The sequence below is a fragment of the Macaca nemestrina genome, chromosome 7 (assembly GCF_043159975.1).
Source record: "Macaca nemestrina isolate mMacNem1 chromosome 7, mMacNem.hap1, whole genome shotgun sequence".
Classification (NCBI taxonomy): domain Eukaryota; kingdom Metazoa; phylum Chordata; class Mammalia; order Primates; family Cercopithecidae; genus Macaca; species Macaca nemestrina.
The window spans coordinates 101403284-101423811 of record NC_092131.1 but is presented as its reverse complement, the minus strand read 5'-3'; the positions used below and the strand labels follow the sequence as shown (position 1 = coordinate 101423811).

General features: G+C 38.3%; 1 protein-coding gene across 4 annotated transcripts in view; it reads left to right on the top strand.

The window, feature by feature from the left end:
• Positions 1 to 19805, top strand: part of LOC105488303 (ubiquitin-conjugating enzyme E2 Q2-like) — a 33518-nt gene extending 13713 nt beyond the window's left edge. The window contains exons 7-10 of one of the 4 annotated variants that reach the window (XR_011626152.1): positions 5234 to 5311; positions 8953 to 9074; positions 14072 to 14167; positions 19682 to 19805. Coding sequence is in view for 2 of the 4 variants with exons in the window: in XM_071100671.1 (XP_070956772.1) it covers positions 5234 to 5311; positions 8953 to 9074; positions 14072 to 14096 (225 nt within the window). In the remaining 2 variants the exon portion in view is untranslated. Of the gene's footprint in view, positions 1 to 5233; positions 5312 to 8952; positions 9075 to 11166; positions 11446 to 14071; positions 14171 to 19681 lie in introns of those variants that run through there. The other 3 variants (XR_011626153.1, XM_071100671.1, XM_071100672.1) reach the window with 3 other exon arrangements.
• Positions 19806 to 20528: the final 723 nt, after the last annotated feature.

Below are 20528 nucleotides of genomic sequence, written 5' to 3'. Positions count from 1 at the left end.
ATTTTCCTAATTTTGAATCATCCTTGCATTCTTATAATAAACACTGTAAGAATGGCTATGGTAATATTTCATTTTTGCATTTTTACTTCTGTATTAAATAAGATTATATTTTGTTTGTTTCCTTTAAGGCTCTTATTTCATTTCAGTATCAAGGGTATGCAGGGATAGCTTGGGAAGCTTTACATCTTTTTTCTAAGACCTAGGATGTAGATCTAGTCTGCACAGTAATTTTCAACTACAGGAATATTATGCCTCCCATGGGATGTTTGGAAATATCTGGAGACATTTTTGTGGTCACAACTGGTCATGCTTGGAAGGTCTTATTGGCATTTCATGGGTAGAGGGGATATTACTAAATGTGCCACAACACAGCAGGAGAACCCTCCACAAAGAATTGTCTGGCCCAATATATCAATATTGCTGAGGCTGACAAACGCTGGTTTAAATGAACGTCCAATTTGGAAGATGAGTCTTTGTCTTTTCCTTCTTCTGCGTATTGGTCTCCAGATTTTCCATTTCTTCAGTCAGTTTTCGTAACTGTAGATTCTTAAAAGAAATGAACACTTCATCCATACTTCTTTTTTTTTTTTTTTTTTTTTTTTTTTTTTTTTTTTTTTTTTTTTTTTGAGACGGAGTCTCGCTCTGTCGCCCAGGCTGGAGTGCAGTGGCCGCATCTCAGCTCACTGCAAGCTCCGCCTCCCGGGTCTATGCCATTCTCCTGCCTCAGCCTCCTGAGTAGCTGGGACTACAGGCGCCCGCCACCTCACCCGGCTAGTTTTTTGTATTTTTTAGTAGAGACGGGGTTTCACCGTATTTAGCCAGGCTGGTCTCGATCTCCTGACCTTGTGATCCGCCCGTCTCGGCCTCCCAAAGTGCTGGGATTACAGGCTTGAGCCACCGCGCCCGGCCTCATCCATACTTCTAAGGTGTTATAAAGATGTGTAAAGTTTTCACTTTTTGCATCATATTCACATGTGGCTATATACCCTTTTCTCTTCAAAGTTTTCTTTATCTTGATCACTTTTCAGAGGCATAACTCTTTTATTATCTTAGTCTATTGAAAGAATCCTCCTTTCAAAATAAATATTTTTTATTTTATTAAAAAATAAAATAGTAGTTTTTTTAAAATTTAGTGGGGTGTTTTTCACTTTTTCCTTAGGTCTTCGTTATTTTCCCTTTTTATTTTGCTTTTTCTAGTGTACTGGATCAAGGTAATTTAAATTGATTTTTAAACATATAAGGGTATACACTTCTTTTGGGTGCTGTTTGACTTTATTGCACAAGTTTTAAAATCTATTTTCTAAATAGTTTGTATTTTCTAAGTCATTTTATTGCAACCTCTGTTCACATTGCTCTTACTACTAAAACTTTCTGTTGGCCAGGCATGGTGGCTCACGCCTGTAATCCCAGTATTTTGGGAGGCCAAGGCAAGTGGATCACCTGAGGTCAGGAGTTTGAGACCAGCCTGAGCAACATGGAGATAGCCCATCTCTACAAAAAATACAAGAACTAGCCAGGTGTGATGGTGCATGCCTATAATCCCAGCTACTCGGGAGGCTGAAGCAGGAGAATCGCTTGAACCCAGAAGACAGAGGTTGCAGTAAGCTGAGACCATGCCACTGCACTTAAGCCTGGAAAACAAGAGCAAAACTCCATTAAAAAAAAAAACAAAAAAACAACAACAAAAACAAAAAAAACCTTTTCATTGTGAGATATGACATGTATGGAAATTATATAAAACATAAGCTTAGTGTAACATATAGTTAGAGTCAGTACTTGGGAACCAACACCTAGCCAGCACCGAGGTGAAGAGAAGGCACATTGCTTGCGCTACAGAAACCTTCTGCAGGCTGCTTCCCAATCACCATGCCTCTGCACACTTCATCTTGCCTTCTGTTTCTCTAGTGTTATCACTCATGTATGCATCCTTGAACAATACAGTGTAGTGTTGCCTATTGTTTGAACTTTTGAAAATCATACTATATGTATTTTTTCATCTCTTCGTTGTGCTCAACATTGTGTATGAAATTTGTTCCTATTGTGTGTAGCTATAGTTCTTTTGCATTGCTGTATTTATTCCATTGTTTGAAAACACCATACCATTTATTCCCTAGACTAGATACAGACACGTGGGTTGTTTCCCATGTTATTAGGAAGAGCAAATGCTGCTATGATCATTTTAATCTATATTTAATGGTACCCCTGTGCCAGCATTTCTCTGGGGCACGTACTTAGGAGTTGGATGACTGAGGCATGAGGATCAATTTCTTCTTTTACCCAAGACTTATCCAGGAAAAAAAAAAAATTTTTTTAAGAGTTTTCAGGTGGCTTTTGAGGTATTTTAAGTGCATCAATATGGTCAGAGAATTTGGCCTGTGACCTTTCAGCTAGATTATCAGCAATCATTTAGACTTCACAGTTGGCGTTACTGTTGTCTTTGCTTATTGCTACTTCTTGTATTATGTCTCCTGCTCCCTGCCCCTCAAGTATATCCCTGAATAATATCCTGGGGGTTTTTTTTCCCCCTAGAAAGGGTTTGTGGGGATGTGTATGGAGTGTGTTCCATGAACTTGCTGTGTGTTATCACTTGTTCAACAAATATTTGATTCTGTATGAAATACTCCATCCATATCAGTGTGGAGAATCCCGAGGCAAACATACACAGATATGATTCCTGTCTTGATGGAGCTAGATATAGAATTCTGAGGTCATAATTGAGTTTCTATCCAGGTCTTTACACTTTTATGTTCTGATATTTATTGTTATAGATGGAAAGTCTCATGCCTATCTGTTTTGTAGTTCTTTCTGATAGTTAGTATGATTTTCTGTGTAACTGTAAAGTGTGGGGTTTTAATTTTTTTTTTTTTTTGAGAGGAATTCTTGCTCTGTCACCCAGGTTGGAGTGCAGTGGCACGATCTTTGTTCACTGCAACCTCCACCTCTCAGGTTCAAATGATCCTCCTTCCTCAGCCTCCTGAGTAGCTTGGACTACAAGCATGTGCCACCATGCCTGACTAAATTTTTGTATTTTCAGTAGAGACAGGGTTTCACCGTGTTAGCCAGGATGGTCTCGATCTCCTGACCTCGTGATCTACCTGCCTCAGCCTCTCAAAGTGCCAGGATTACAGACATGAGCCACCCCGAATGCTTTGCTGGGTCAAGTCCATTGTGCTCTGGCTCTTCTACTCGTGATTTTTTTTGGTTGTTTGTTTTTTTGATGGGATGGTTTTTGGTTTATTTTTGTTTGTTTGTTTTGGTTTAGGGGTCTTATTTTTACCTCCTAGAATTGTCTTTTGCATTGTAATCTGTTTTATATTTTGTGGATACAGTATCTTCTCAATTACTGCTAAAGGTTCCAATTAGGTTTTACAATTCTGTTTATTCCTTCATTAGCAGTGCTTCAGGTCATTTGTGCTTCTTTGACTTGGCACCTTCCTTTCAGGTTGCTAATTTTCTTCAACTCTCTGATGATACATGGTTATCTGTTCATATATACATGAGGTATACCTTTGAGCAGTATCAGTTGTTATGAATGTCTTCAGAATTGTCACTCTTTTCTGCTGTGGCCTCCCCCTCCTGGTTTGCAGACCTGTGCTCTTCCTGTGGCATGAGGATGGGGAGGTGCTGGCCGGTGAGCTTTCCAGATTTTGAACTAAAAGGAAGAGCAGAATCTGTTATAAGACTTTGCTGCTGCATTGAGTTATATTAAAAAACATTCTGTCTTTTCTCTCTGGTTTTGACACTGATAGTAAGAGACCTTCAAGATAGGCTTCCTATTAGCAGAGTGATCCTTACCAACTATAGCTGGGACAAGTACGGTGAGGAATGTTTGATTCTTCCAACAGAATTGGTCCCTTCATTATTTGGATTGGGTTTGTGGCTTTCTTGAGGCCAGCAGTCTGATTCCATCTGCTTTGTATCTTCCAGCATGTCCTTATAGTTTTGGTTCACTAAGGGTATTCTTTTTGTATTTGTTGTTTTGCTGCTGCTGCAGCACACTTACTCTCTTTTATAAAATTCTGTCATTTCAGTGGGGTTTTAGAAAGAGGACCAGGTCACATCTTGAAATGAAATTAATCTTAGGATTTCACAGCCCTAACTCATTTTTTGTTTTGATTAAATTACTTCCCCTTTTTGAGGGGGAAGGGGCTCAGCTTTCTCATGTGTAGAATGAAGGATAGTAAATGGGGTAGTGGTGATAGACCCAGATGCATGTGAGAATCACCTCAGAGAGCTTTTCAAAACAGATTCTTTGGGTAGGCTTTGAAATTAGCATTTCAAAAATGCTGTTTCAACCATTGATGCAACCAGATTCTTTGGGACTTTGAGGCTAGGTATATATTCTTTAGATACCCCAAATAATTGGATTTGGAATATAACAATTTAGGAAAATGAAGAAGGGGTGAATTCTATTTTGGAGGCTGCTGCTTAGATGCTGCTGAGACCTTTTTTGGTCTTGATTTCTGGATCCTAGTTTCTTGATCTTTTACATATTCTGGATTCTAACCTGAACTGGCCTTAATGGTTAAAGATGCACTTATATACTATGTCCTAACCAGGAAGCTTATCTTTTGAACTTTGCCCAAACTGAGTATGAAGGCCCTTTCTAAAAATTCATTACATTCATTTCTGAACTTGATAATTGTAATTTGTGTTAATTGGTAAATTATGTCTTGTAGAGAGATATTTGATAGTAAATTACATGCTTTTAAAAAGAAAATTTGCTTTATAGTGAGGTGGTAATCATTTCATAATTCTTAGTTTCGGGAAGTGTCTACTATAGGTAACGCATCTGACCTTTTACAATGTAAGGAAATTGACTTTATGTAATGATTCAGGCTTTTCAAAGTTACAAAGGTAGCTGTTTTGAGAAATTGATAGTTTGGGACATTTATTTTGAACAAAGTAAGCCTTTGATCTTATGCACATAGCCATATAAGTAAAAGGTTTCCTTATTTTAAATTAGATTATATTTTAAAGTTTTTTTCATTTTTCTTTATATTTGACTGATTGCTTTTCTTTATTCTGAAGGCATCCATTAAGTTAAATTGTTCAAAATCGTTTCAATTTGAAAAGCTGAGAACTGTTGTTTGTCAAATCAAAGTTGGATTTAAAAATGCGCATTTTAATTTTAATAAGCTCTCTGGTAGTGGGACTGCAGTGACAGATGGTTGGGAGTTTGTCCCTAAAGCTATGACATCGGTCTTCTAATGTGCATATTTGTTCCGTGTAGCCCTGGAAGATTCTTTCTCTATTTTCGAATGGCACAACAGAAGTGACTTCAAAAGAAGAGGAAGAAGAGATGGCTGAAGTAGGTATATTATATAAGAATAACATTTTGGCCAGGCCAGGTGGCTCATGCCTGTAACCCCAGCACTATGGGAGGCCAAGGGGGGCAGATCAGCTGAGGTCAGGGGTTTGAGACCAGCCTGGCCAAAGTGACAAAACTCTGTCTCTACTAAAAGTATAAAAATTAGCCGGGCCTAGTGGTGGGCACCTGTAATCTCAGCAACTCAGGAGGCTGAGGCAGGAGAATGGCTTGAACCCGGGATGGGGAGGTTGCATTGAGCCAAGATCGTGCCACTGCACTCCTGTCTGGGTGACAAGAGCAACACTCTGTCTCATAAAAGAAAAAATCATGAATATCTTCAGTTTTGATCATTTGAGTAATTCTCTAATCTCCCTTATAAATAACTACTAATGTGGAATAATTGAAAGCATATCATATTTGGAATGCAATTTAATTTATAAATTCTGGCTTTACCTCTAACTCATGATATGCCTTTGAGCAAACTTTTTATCTGAATTCTTGGATTTGATTTTCTGGAAAACAAAAGCTCTTAACTTTTAGCACTAAAATTATATGTTATACTAATCAGTACTTAACATGTCTCAGGGCCTTCTTGTTGCATCCTCACATAGTAGCAGGCAGAAGGGCAGGAGAGCAAGCTAGTCCAGCGTGTGAAGCCTCATTCATAAGGGCCTTAATCCTTAATCCCATGAAGGAGGAAGGAGCCCTCTTGGCCTAATAACCTCTTAAAAGTCCTACCTCTTAATATCATCACTTTGGCAACACTTGAATTTTGGACAGAATACATTCAAACAGTAGCAAATTTAGTACAGCAAATTCCAAAGACATGGAGCCTAGGCCAGTTGTCAGTCATGGGTATAATTTTAGATGTTTTCAGGCTCTGAAGCTTTGCATTTAAATTTAAACTTTGGAACAAAGATCTATGTCTCTGCATTGACCAAATAGAATGTATGTGAATTCCATGGTCTTGATTGTTTTAAAAGATTTTTTTCTGTTTGGGGTCTTATAATTAATTTAGGATTCCATTTTCTTAGTTTGGAAGTTATTAATCTAAACTATACTTTAGAGTGCTTCAGAACTAACAAAGTAGTGTTGTAGGCTTCTTTTTGTTTGTTTTCTGAGAGAGGGTTTTACTGTCACAGAGGCTGGAGTGCAGTAGCGCAGTCATGGCTCACTGTAACCTTGAACTCCCAGATTCAAGCGATCCTCCTGAGTAGCTGGGACTACAGGCCAGTGCCCCATGTCCAGCTTATTTCTTTTTTACTCTTAGTAGAGTTTGAGTCTCGCTCTGTTACCCAGGCTGGTCTTGAACTCCTGGCCTCAAGTGATCCACCACCTTGGCCTCCCAAAGTGCTGGGATTACAGGTATGTGCCACTGTGACTGGCTGTAGGCTTGTTTTATGAGTCTGGGAGTAAAATACTTCTTAAAATTGTCCAGTTACAATGAGAGTTTGTTTTAATGTTTTTATGCAGTTTGGCTTAGGTGGAATAAACTTCATGGAAACATTAAACCTTTTCCATGGGTCAGACATCCATTGTACTAAGATTCATGAACCGTTTCATTTCCCATTCACAAGTTAATAAACAAGGAACTGCCCCTTTGAGGGAAATCTACAAAGGTAAGAGACTGAACTTTGGAGACGTCAGATTACGCCAGGTGAAAAGCAGATATTCTAGGCTCCTAAAATAATGTGAGAACAGGCCCAGAGCAATTTTGGACATGGTGTGTTTGGGTGTATTGGATGCTTTTCTTTTGAGAAGGAAGGTTGATGTGTTGAAGTCATGGAAAGCAAGATTGTCCAGAAAAGGAAGATGGTTGAAAGTCTTGAATTTGAGAATGGAACGTTTCTATTTGTTGTGTTTGTTGATAAGAAGGCCTTAAGCAGGGAATCGTGTGCTGATAATATTGTTTTAGAAAGATATGTTGAATTCTGTTTGGGATGTGCTGACTAATACTTAGGTGGAGAAGTTTTGTGGATGGGAACATGACTGAGGTTAAAGACACAGGAGGAAATACAGGCCAAAAGCATTTGTGAGCACTGTGGGGAAAACAAGCGTAGGATGGAAGATCAGGGCTGAAAGGTGCACACAGGGAGATGGGAGCTCCATGAAGTACAGAGTCATGGGCAGAGTTTGAGTGGAGGTAGTCAGTAATCTGGTCTAGAAATCGGGTAATTAGCCAACTTAGGGGGAAAAATTGAGATAAATATAAAGTACTCCTTTAGAGATTATGGCAATTGAAGTAGAAAAATAACATAATTGAAAAAAGTTAGGGTTTAAACAATTCTGCATATATTTGTATATATGTAAGAACAGATACTATGGGAAAAGAGGGGGCAGAATGATGTGAATAAAGATTTTGTTCTTCCGGGTATTATTCAAATTCTTTTAAAAGTATTCTTAGTTTTTGAGATAGGGTCGCTGTCACCCAGGCTGGAGTGCAGTGGCATGATCATAGCTTACTGCAGCCTCAAAGTCCTGCGCCCAAACGATCCTTCTATTTCAGCCTCCTGAGCACCTGAGATCAAATGCTTTTTTTAACTTATATTTAAGTTGTTAACATCAATAGATGCTTCCTACATAAAACCATAAACCTGGAAATTAGGGGAAGTACCAAATCTCTCCAGAGATAATAACTAAAATTAATTGAAATTAACATTTCAATATGAGTTCTTCTGGTCTTTTTCTGTGCTTATTTCAGCATAATTAAAATTCTTTCTATTCCTTTGTGTATTCCATTTTTCATTTCAAAGTTTTTCAATACAGGAGAAATTATGCTGTATTGGTATTTCAGTGGCCTCTTAATATTTCATGGACTTGAGTTAACTGTTTTGCTATTTTTGCACATGCAGATTTTGTGTTTGTTTTTGTGGTTGCAAGGTTGGAATAGATATCCTTATGCCTAAATTTGTGCTTACATCTTAGACTAGTTTCTTCTAATACAATTCTAGAAGTCGAGTTTCTGGAACAAACTATGAACAGTTAAGGTTCTTGACACCTGCTGCCAAACCGTTTCAAAGGTTTCTCTTAAGAGGAGATTTAAAAGATGGCTTGGCCGGGCGTGGTGTTTCATGCCAGTAATCCCAGCACTTTGGGAGGCTGAGGTGGGCAGATCACTTGATGTCAGAAGTTTGAGACCAACCTGGCCAACATGGTGAAACCCTGTCTCTCCTCAAAATACAAAGGAATTAGCTGGGCATGGTGGTGTACGTCTGGAATCCCAGCTACCCAGGAGACTGAGGCATGAGAATCACTTGAACCTGGGAGGCAGAGGTTACAGTGAGCAGAGATTGCCCCACTATACTCCTGCCTGAGTGACAGAGTGAGACTCTATCCTCAAAAAAATAAAAGAAGATAAGTTAAATAAAGAAGTAAATAAATTAATGATGGTCTATTTCATACTAGTTGTGACTTTGTAAAGCTTTTAAATCTGCTTTACCCAGAGTCTAGCTTTTAAAGAAAATACAGGATATAAAATGTGGGACCCCTTGAATGGAATGTGGGGCTTTTTCTCTCTCACCGTAGGATAGATATATTCTGTTTCTTGTTCCCCATTGAGTCAAGAATAATTGAACTTTCAGCATAAGAAACTGTTGAAGAAAAGTCGGTTGAATAACCTAACATTTCTCTTCTTTTTGCAGGATATAGAAGACTTAGATCACTATGAGATGAAAGAAGAGCCTATGAGTGGGAAACAGTTGGAGGATGAAGGAACTGAAAAAGAAAATTGGGCAATATTAGAGAAAATTAAGAAGACTGAAAGGTAAGACCATTTAAATGTGGAAGCGTGTATAAATATCTGGAGCCTGGATTTTATGGTTAAGTAATTATAGTTAATACCAGGCAATTCATGAACATGACAATCTCAACTGCTCTCCCCTTCCATTCCTGCCTTAGTGGTGGATTCAGTTATATGCTTATTGTTTTTGAGACAGGGTCTTGCTCTATCACCTGGGCTAGAGTGCAGTGGCACAATCATAGTTCACTTTAACTAGCCTTTATCTCCAAGGCTCCAGTGGTCCTCCTGCCTCAGCTTCCCAAGTGTCTCAGACTACAGGTATGTGCCACTACACCAAGCTAAATTTTTTTATTTTTAGTTGAGATGAGGTCTCACTGTGTTGACCATGCTGGTCTTGAACACCTGAGTTCAAGCACTCCTGCTACCTTACCCTGCCCAAGTGCTGGGATTACAGACATGAGCCACCATGCCCAGCCACACTCATATGCCTTGTTGCCCAAGGTTATCTTTCTCATCTATGAATAGCCACTTTTTACCCTGTTCATCTGCTCTTCACATCCTGGAACCACCTGCTGATCCCTGTATATGCCCCTTTCCAGCTTGTCTATGCTATTTTCTCTGCTGACCTTCCTTCTGTAGCATCTGTACATTCAAATTCATTCTCTCCTACAAAACACAGCTCAAATTATTTCTCCTTCATGAAGCTGACTTTGATCCATCCTGCTCTCACCAGACCAAAAGTAATGTTTCTCTTTTGACTTAACGTCTCTTTTGTGTGAAGAAGCAGGATGGGAAAGGAACACTGAGTTTGGTGACAAACACACTTTGTATGGTTTCACTTTTCTCAACTCTAAAATATGGATAGACAGTACATATCTTTTGGATGGTACCTATGAAAAATAAATTAAAATGGTGCATATATACACATAAAATGCTTAGACAGTGTAGGGAAATATCAGATGTTTCTCTGAACACTTACTGCTTCCTGCCTTGTATTAGAGCTATTTACCAACTCCACAATATCCAAGAACCAGTTATGTTGTCTTGGTCACAGGTTCTCCAAAACAGGAAATGAATTGTTAGGCAAGTAAATGCCAAATGTTGAAATCAGATAGCTAACTCTCCCTCCTTCAATCTTCTTTATATATTAATTTAATAGGTAGTTTTTCATACAACAAAGAAATGTAGTTACTTCCCCATATCTTGATTATTTACAAAACTAAGATTGTAGCATTTGAATTAATGTCACTGTACTTTCTGTGTCTTGTGATCAATTCCAGTTTGAGTTATCTTCAAAAGAAGTATAAATTATTGAACATTTTTGCATGACTGATACTATGCTAAATACTTTATGGATCTTTTCATTCAGTCATCATACCAACCGTGTGAAATAGGTACTCTTGATATTTTAGAGATAGGAAAAACTTCTCATATTTTATAGATATGAAATAAGTTCATGGTTACATAGCTAGGAAGTAATATTTTTATCAACTTGATTTTTTTGCCCTTCGAAGTCTAGTGCAGTCTTTAAAACCTTTAGTTTCACATGACCAAAAAGTAGTTCCATTTCTATTTAGTCTTAGAATAACATATTGATCTGTTTTCATCATTACAGGAGTCCCTGCACTGAAAAACTGAAACCAGTTGCATGTTGGCGCACATGGTTCTCAGTGTCTAATGTGTGAACTAGACCGTCTGTGTAATATTCTTACTTGTAGTCTTTTGAATGGAAGCCTATTTTAGTTAATAATGTCACCCTGAGTGTCTTCTAGTATTTTCAAAAATTGCTGGGGTTTGAAATAGACTCATACTGAATTCTAGGCTATCATGGAGTCCATGGTGGTATGAACATGTTGGCTAGAGGTTTTTAGGTGATAAGAAAAAGGAAATGAACCATTTGTGTCTAGTTTTATACTCTCTTGAAACTTCATAGTGCTTCATTTAATTGTACTTTTTTTTTTCACTTCTTAGATTGTTGAGTAGTGATCAATTTTTATTGTAATCTTTTTCTTTTTTCTTTTCTTTTTTTTTTTTCTTTTGAGATGGCGCCTTGCTCTGTGGCCCAGGCCAGGGTGCAGTGGCACCATCTCAGCTCACTACCACCTCCACCTTGCAGGTTCAACTGATTATCTTGCCTCAGCTTCCTGGGCACCTGGGACTACAGGCACGTGCAACCACACCTGACTGACTTTTGTAATTTTTTAGTAGAGATGTGGTTTCATCCTGATGGCCAGGTTGATTTCAAACTCTTGGCCTCAAGTGATCCACCTGCCTCAGCCTCCCAAAGTGCTGGGATTACAGGTGTGAGCCACCGTGCCTGGCTACTGTAATCTTTTAGAGCAGGTTGAAATACCTCAAATCTTTACATTAGTTGATTCAGTTGACCCTAGTAAACAGTGGCCTTTCTGTTTCAGCCTGCAGTGTCTGGGTTAGTGCAAGCTTCAGATAGACTTATGAAAGGGCTCAGGGACATATACAGATCACAGAGTTATAAAACAGGTAAGGATCTCTAAATCCCTGCTCTTCTTACTGTTCTTTTGTTCTTTTCTGTTGTCTGATTATAAATGTCATTTCTTAAAACTGGGCAGAAATGGAAATGATTACTAGCTTTATTTTGTGAAACTCGAATGTGGAAGATACTCATACCCTATGGTTCAGGAATCTTGTGGATATATACTCCACAAGAAATGAGTACATAGGTGCCAGGAGACACAGGAATGTTCAGAGCAGCATCATTTATAATAGCCCCAAACAGAAAAGAACCCAAATGTTCATTCCAATAAACTGGATGATTGTGGTATTCATAAAATGGCTTACAGTTATGTGGGATGAGATGGACAGATCTTGAACACTATGTTGAGCAAAAGAGACCAGACCTTCAAAACTTATTTTGTACAATTTCCTCTATACAGACTTCAAAAATAGGCAAAACTAATGTTGGTTAGGGCATACATTCTTAGTGGAGGCAATATCACCTGCAGTGGAGTGAAAATCGGTCCTTAGAGTGAAAGAAAGTCTTACCTATTGTAATGGTCTGCTGCCCTCCAAGGAGCCATAGAACATAAATGAAAAGAAAACTGAGAAACACTTATTTATGGATTCATAGTTGGGCAGTAAAACTATCAAGAAAAAAGAGGGGCCAGGCGCGGTGGCTCACGCCTGTAATCCCAGCACTTTGGGAGGCCGAGGCGGGTGGATCACAAGGTCAGGAGATCGAGACCACGGTGAAACCCCGTCTCTACTAAAAATACAAAAAATTAGCCGGGCGCGGTTGTGGGCGCCTGTAGTCCCAGCTACTCGGGAGGTTGAGGCAGGAGAATGGCGTGAACCCGGGAGGCGGAGCTTGCAGTGAGCCGAGATCGCGCCACTGCACTCCAGCCTGGGCGACAGAGCGAGACTCCGTCTAAAAAAAAAAAGAAAAAGAAAAAGAAAAAAGAGGTGATTACACACAGGGTAGGGTAAGGAGTCCATCTAGGTGGGAGGTAGAGAGGTGTGAACTGAAAGGTACATCTGTGGGCTTCTTGGATACTGGCTGTAATATATTTCTGGACCAGGGTTGGTGGTTACATGGACAAATAATTTAGAATAACTTGTTAAGGTCTACTTTAAGCTATATTTTGTGTACTTTTCTGAACGTGTTATATTTAATAAAGTGTTTTTAAGATACTAAAAATAAAGGTTACAAAAGAATAACAAGAAAATCTAGAAAAATGTTAATGATCTAATATGGAATCTGGATAAGACGTAATGGTTTAAAATCTATGGCTATATGAAGTATTTTGATGAAAAATACTGAAATTTGTATAGCTTCTTTTTTGTGATTGGAAGTCTTACAGAAGTGGGGTAAAGGTCACAGTGTGCTAGGTTAGTTATGAAATGTTCTGTAGACCCTCAAAATATGAGTAATTTAAAGTAACTTGAGGATTTTCAAACATTCAGCCGACTAATTCCATTATGTGACATAATCCACATTATGGTGATTAAAATCTAAATATCTCCAGCCCTTACTTTGATCATTTCTATGGTTGAGATAGTAATAGTTGCATTTAGGGTAAAAATATGTGTGACTACTTCAGACTTCAGAACTCTCTCCAGAAGAGTTTTGTTGCTATAGTTATTTTTTCAGTTGTATTTCCTTTACATGCTTATGTATGTGTTTTGGGAGCTAACATCCTGTTAAGAATCATTCTGTATAATCAGAATACATATTAACTGTGGTGTTGATACTACAGAATAGTTTTCTGGACATGATATCCATCTGTAAAAGCTCAGAAAAACAAAAGCGTGGGGAGGGAAAAAAGCTTAGCATTACATATGGATGTGCTGAGCTCATTTTGAGTTTCCCCACACAGTAAAGAAATATTGGTTTTATTATTTACTTAATTAATTGTATTGAGACAGGATCTTGCTCTGTTGCCCCAATGGAGTGGGTGGTACAATCACTGCTCACTGCAATCTCTGCCTCCTTTTCTTTTTTTTCTTTTTTTTTTTTTTTTTTTTGTAGCTCCTACTTTCAAGAATGAAAAAGGTATCCCAGCACTTTGGGAGGCCCGGGCCGGCAGATCACAAGGTCAGGAGATCGAGACCATCCTGACCAACATGGCGAAACCCCATCTCTCCTAAAAAAATACAAAATTTAGCTAGGCATGGTGGCGGGCGCCTGTAGTCCCAGCATCTCGGGAGGCTTAGGCAGGAGAATGGCATGAACCCAGGAGGTGGAGCTTGCAGAGAGCCAAGATGGCGCCACTGCACTGCAGTCTGGGAGACAGAGCTACCTGCTGGGATACACATTAACAGTAACCTTTATGTAAGGTTCTAATTTGGTCATGTTGGGCACTTAGAACATTGGTTTGTTGTTTTTTGTGAGATTCTGGAAATGTTCCAATTTTACTTTTTCTCCTTTACTCCAGACTTTTTAACACTGATCTGCTGCTGTTAAGTTACATGCTATTTTGTTAGGCCTTCTCAAGTGGGAATCAGGAATGCTGCGGTGTTCTAGAGATGTTTTGTTCTTCCTCTAGGGCTGAAGCAGTGCCTACTCGATAGAATCAATCATCATGCAAATAAATGCCACCTGAGTCAAAGGCAAAGCCAACGTGCAGCTTGGAGCAAAGAAGGTACTTTTATTAAGAATTTGACAGAAACCCTAAGACTTATTTTGTATTACTTTGTGAGCCTTCTTTCTGTCTTAATTATTTTTATTCATTTCATTTTCATTCGGTTTGTTTTCTTTCTGTTACAAACGTGATCTATAGAAAATATAGAAGTATAAGAAAATTAAACATACTGACTGATAATCACTTAATGATTTAGTATCTGATTGGTCTTTGTAATATTTAGTGTAGACAAACATGTCTACAGTTGTAAATTTATTATCCGTATGTATACCATAGTAAAAGTTGTATGTACTTTGAAGTTTTGCAAAATTGTGTTCATGTTATAGAATTAATTCCTGATGAATTTTTATGTGCTAGACACTAGCCTTTTCAATTACTTATTTTTACTTTTTTCCCCCTCTGTGCCTATGCTTACCAAGTCTTTTTATTTCTTACATTTCATTAGCTCTTGTTTTTTACTTTTTATTAGCTCTACCCATCCTCTTAATAACTTAAAAAGAGAGTATTATTAATATCTGCATCATATGGATGAGGCAACTAAAGGTAGGTAACTTGTCCAAGGTCACAGGTAACAGAGCGAGGATTGCAACCAGACAGCCTGGCTGCCCTAGGCCCAACCAAGAGGAGCTGAGAGCAAGCCATGGGGCAGAAGGATGTTGGTCAGGCTGGTTTTCTGTTTAGTTAACATGAAGTGCAGCCTGTAACCTGAATTCTAGGACATTACTGAGAAAGCCTTCCAAAGCCAGAGGTGTTTCGTTTTGCTTTTTGAACCATGACCATGACTTTTAGCAAAAATTTGATTTTATTTAAAGACAGCATGTTGCTCTAAGAAGCTTCCATTCACACTCTTGTGGAGGGAATGGTAGTTGAGCTAAAGAGTGAAATGCTGCAGCACACAGCCTTTAGGGCAGCTTCTGACCTATTTCTATGGTCAGGAAAGACACCCGTCTTTCCCTGCAGCCCACAGCCTCCAGTTATTCACCTTCAGAATTTCCTAGTCTGTGATCACATTCAGATGAAAGATCTGTTTTGTTTCTTCCAGGGTAGGAGGAAGGGAGTCACCACTTATACTAAGCAGTCTAGTCTTCTGTGTATAAATGAGTAAGGTTGGGGAGCCAAATTTGAGAACCTTGTGTAATGCTGAGATTCTCCAAGAGAATCCAAGAGAATGTCAGGATTATGCATGGTGGTAAAGTGGTCTCATGTTAGTTGTGCCGACAGCTCTCATCAGAAGCAGACACAGATACTTTTTGTAGGAAAGCATCTCTACCTTAAGCCTGTAGGATTCCCAAAGATTAAAAGCAGGCAAATATGAATTCAGTCAAATCATAGCATTCAAGTAGTCTCAACCCAACATATTTGAGAATTGTTAGAAATAATTAATAATATGTTTCCCAAAGACTATAGGTTTTGGAATTATCAGATACAGAGCACAGACTTCAAATATTAGAATTGTGAGAAAATAGTTACACATAAAACATAATTTAAAAAAAGATGGACCCATAAAATTGAGCAATCAGTAAGACTGCCAGGAATGATGAGGAGGACCTGAAAAGAAAATGGATGAAATAGAACTTACAGAAACAAAACATATAGCTCGATATGGTGGCTCACACCTGTAATCCCAGCACTCTTTGGGAGGCTGAGGTGGGAGGATGGTATGAGACCAGAAGCTGGAGACAAGCCTGGGCAACATCGTGAGAACTCATTTCTATAAAAAATACCCCAACACCACCAAAAAAAAAAAAAAAAAAAAAAAAAAAGAATAGCTGGGTGTGGAGCATGTGCCTATAGTCCTAGCTAGTCAGGAGGCTGAGGTGGGAGGATCGCTTGAGCTTATGAGGCCAAGGCTCCAGGTGCATGCCACTGCAGTCCAGCCTGGGTGACAGAGTAAGACTCTGTCTCAAAATAAAATGAAATAAAGAAATAGAAAATGCAATTGTTGAAATAAGAAACTCAGAGGATGGATTAGACATCAGAAGAAAGAATCAATTGGTTAGACAATTATCTCCCAAAAGTAAGTCAGTATGTTGCACAGAGAGACATGAGGATAGATGATAGGGCAGAAGTTGGTGGGGTTGTGGGAGGAGGAAGTCCAGAATGAGGTCTAAAATATGTCTTAGTAGAATCCTAGGAGGAGATATTAAAATTATATTAGAAAGTGAGAGAAATAGAAGTTCTAAAGATGAGAGAAGGAAGTCCACATAAATCAGTCACAACAAATGTAAATGGCCGAAAGTTACTAGTTAGCCAGATGGAACCAAAAAGAAAATCCAGCTGTTTTAATCCATCATATTTAAACTATGAAGATATGAGAAGATTGAAAGTTTTTATAAAGGAGAGAGAGTGATAAAGATATGCCAGTGTACATTAACCAAAAGCAAGTGATGGAGCTTCAGTATCAAACAAAAAGGGATTTTGGAACAGAAAGCATTAGTAAGAACTTGATGCTAAATGACTGTTAATTAGGAGGATGTAGCAATTTTCATATTTTAGGTACCTGTAAAAATAACCTCAAAATACAGAAGAAAAACTGAATAAACCACAGGGAGAAACTGACAAGTCTGCCATCATATTTGGAGACCTCAGCATACCCTGCTTACCATAAGTAAGTTACACAGAATGCCCATATGTAGATTTGAATAACCAGTGAAAGAACATGGTATAACAGACAAATATAGACCTTTGTACCCAATAATTAGATACTCTATTTTCTTCTCAAGCATATGTGGACTGTGGGAGAAACATTAATTATATATTAATTCATAAAGCAAGTCAGAAGATTTAACAACAATTGGTACCACCCACACCATATAATTTATAATTTAAATGTGAAGCAGTTAAAGTTAGAAGGCAATAATGAAGAGATTAACAAAAAGCTATGTGAATTTGGAAATCAAACACCCTTGTTATTCGTGGTTTAAGAAACTCAATGCAATTTCAGAATGCTTAGAATTAAACCATAGTTAAAATACAAAACTTCTATCTATTCGTCTCTCCCCCTCTCCCTCTGTCTTCCTATCTGGAACATTCAAGAAGCTACTCTTTTTCAATGAAGATCACCCCAAATACTGAAAGGTAGAAAAAGGACAGATGTCATTTTCTGATCTTAGTTGAATCTATAAGTTAGTAACAAAACCAGAAAACAAATGTTGGTTTGTGGAATTTTGAAATTAATGCCAACAGCCCTTAGGTCAAAATGGGACTTGAAATTAAAGCTGCCACGTATGTAGAGAATAGCAATAATGCAATAATTACTGATTAGAGACTAGAGGAGAGCTCAGAGAAATATTCATTGCCTTAAAATCCTTATGTCATTAAGAAAAGAATGAAAATGAATGAAGCCTCTAACTCATTCTTAGAAAGGACAATCAGAAAACCTGATGGAAAGCAGAATGGGGAAATTATTAAAGATATATCAGTAGAGGCTGGGTGCAGTGGCTCACGCCTGTAATCCCAGCACTTTGGGAGACTGAGGCGGACAGATCATGAGGTCAGGAGATCGAGACTATTCTGGCTAACACAGTGAAAACCCCATCTCTATTAAAAATACACAAAATTAGCCAGGCGTGGTGGTGGGCACCTGTAGTCCCAGCTACTCGGGAGGCTGAGGCAGGAGAATGGCATGAACCCAGGAAGGCGGAGCTTGCAGCAAACCAAAATTGCACCACTGTACTCCAGACTGGAGACAGTGAGACTAGGTCTCAAAAACAATGACAAATTAAAAATTAACAAAAAAAAGATATACAAGTAGGAATCAGTGAGTTAGAAGAATAGAAAGGGCTAAATCTCCAGTACAATAGAGAATCTGTAGAAGCATTCCTTTAAACTGGGCTTTGAGTACCTTGCTACTGATGATTGAGTATGGAAGAGGATAACATTCTTATTTTCTCCTTGTGTTTTGGGTGGCGGGCAGTAGGTTTTGAAAGTGACTCCTTCACACTCACTTGGGAGTTTCAGGGAATATGTACTTTCTATGTACAGTTTGTTTCTAAATCTTTTGTTTTTGTCCTTTTTATGAAAACATGGACTGATTAGAAAACACTTTTTTTATTAGTGTTAAGAAAAGCATGTTACTGCATATTTTATATCTTAGGCTTTTAACAGCGTTATGGCAGGGCTTTACTATTTTAAGAGCTCTTAGAAGTTCAAAAAGACTACCCTGTAAAAAATGGGAGAATTGGTGAGGTGTGGGGGCTCACACTTAAAATCCCAGCACTTTGGGAGGCTGAGTTGGGTGGATCATCTGAGGTCAGGAGTTTGAGACCAGCTTGGGCAACATGGTGAAGCCCCATCTCTACTAAAAAAATAAAATAATAGCTGGGTGTGGTGGAAGGCACCTGTAATCCCAGCTTCTAGGGAGGCTGAGGCATGCGAATTGCTTGAACCAGGGAAGTGGAGGTGGCAGTGAGCCGAGATCACACTATCCCACTCCAGCCTGGGTAACAGAGCAAGACTCCATCTCAAAGAAATAAAACCTCAATGAGCTTGTTAAGCAAACAGAAACCAACACTTACCTGCAATTAGAAGTTAACCAGAAGCTTTCAAAAACATATTACCTGACAAGGAAGTCAAGAAAAAGAGGAAAATTATGTATGTGATCCCTAATAGTAAAATATATCAAAATCAAGGTAAAATTAGAAATAGCAGCATTTTCTAAATTAAATTCAAGGCTGCCAGATTAGAAGGACAATATCAATATAATACAATCTCTTTTCCATTAATGTTTACAACTTGTCCTATACTGACCTTTAAATTTGTCCCACTGATGAAATGGAATCTGAAAATCGGGATACAGATACTGTGGGAAGAATGATAAAAATTGAACTTAACTGTAGCAACAGTCTAGTCTCTGGACCAGGCCCAAGAAAACAAAACAGAAGCATACTCAAGTAGGATTAACAATTCATTTAGCAAGGGGTGAGAAGGCCTATTGTAATTGAGTGGTTTTCAGTCTCTGGAGTACATGGAATCACGCAGAAGTTTATCCACACCCATACTTTTCAGATATTCTGATTTGTTAGGCCTGAGCCAAGGCCCAATTCTGATATTTTTGCTTGTTAATTTGCTGATATATGCAAAGACCAAAGACTAAGAATAATTCCTTGAACATAGTGACAACCTCTACCTGGAATAGGCCAAATCCTAATTATCCTGATTCCTATACCAACAGTTCCCAAACTGGTGTACTACAGAGTCTTGCAAAAGCTCCTTGAAAAAAAAACAAAAAACAAAAAAACACAATCATGGCCATATAAATTCATTGTTCTGAGAAGTCCTGTTGAATTTACCAAGCATTTCTCAAACTTATTTATTAATTTGTTACCTCTATTACATGTATTTATTACATTTTTAACCTAGTAACTGTTAATAACCGCAAACTTATAGAAACAATGCCCCAAGGATGTCCTGTGATGTTACTGTTATCCTGTTGGAAATGTACAGAACAGTCAAAACATGTACTCTACTTATTTATTTATTTATTTATTATTTGATTTTATTTATTTTTTTCAGATGGAGTCTTGTTCTGTCATCCAGGCTGGAATGCAGTGGCACAATCTCAGCTCATGCAACCTCCAACTCCCAGGTTCAGGTGATTCTCCTGCCTCAGCCTCCTGAGTAGCTAGGACTATAGGTATGTGCCACCACGCCTGGCTAATTTTTTGTATTTTTAGGAGAGACAAAGTTTTACATTGTAGGCTGGTCTCAAACTCTTGACCTCAAATGATCCAGCCACCTCGGTTCCCAAAGTGCTGGGATTACAGGCATGAGCCATCATGCCCAGCCTTCTAGAAGGCATTTAAAGGCACTTTCAAAGGCACAATCAACAGACTTGCCAAAAGTCAGTGGCAAGATCTGTAGACTCAGACCCGCCTTCAAATTCCAACTCCCCGAAACCCAAAGCCCATCAATTGTCCTACCAGAATAACATCAAATAGCAATTAGCACGTGGTCCTCGAATTCTCCAGATCAGCTCCGAAAAGATATATACTATTAACAGTGGAAATATTGAGAACTGAAATATTTAACAGATAACATTAATCAAAAGCATTCCCATGGGTAAATGATTATATATAAAGTATGTTTCACACCAACAAAAGTCTATAAATTTCAGACTGATCTGATGACAAATTTACTTACTTTTAAATGCATAATTATGTCAAATAAATGCCATTACAAAGACCTGAATACAGTCTCTGAGTCTAAGGTCCTCCCCATCTTCTCCTCCATTTCACATTTGATTATATACATATATGAGAGAACATCACTCATTATTTGTTTTAGGAGTATTATCAGATATTATCCAATACTTTGAATATTATCAAAAGTAATTGATTGGAAGTCAATGGCACTATTTATA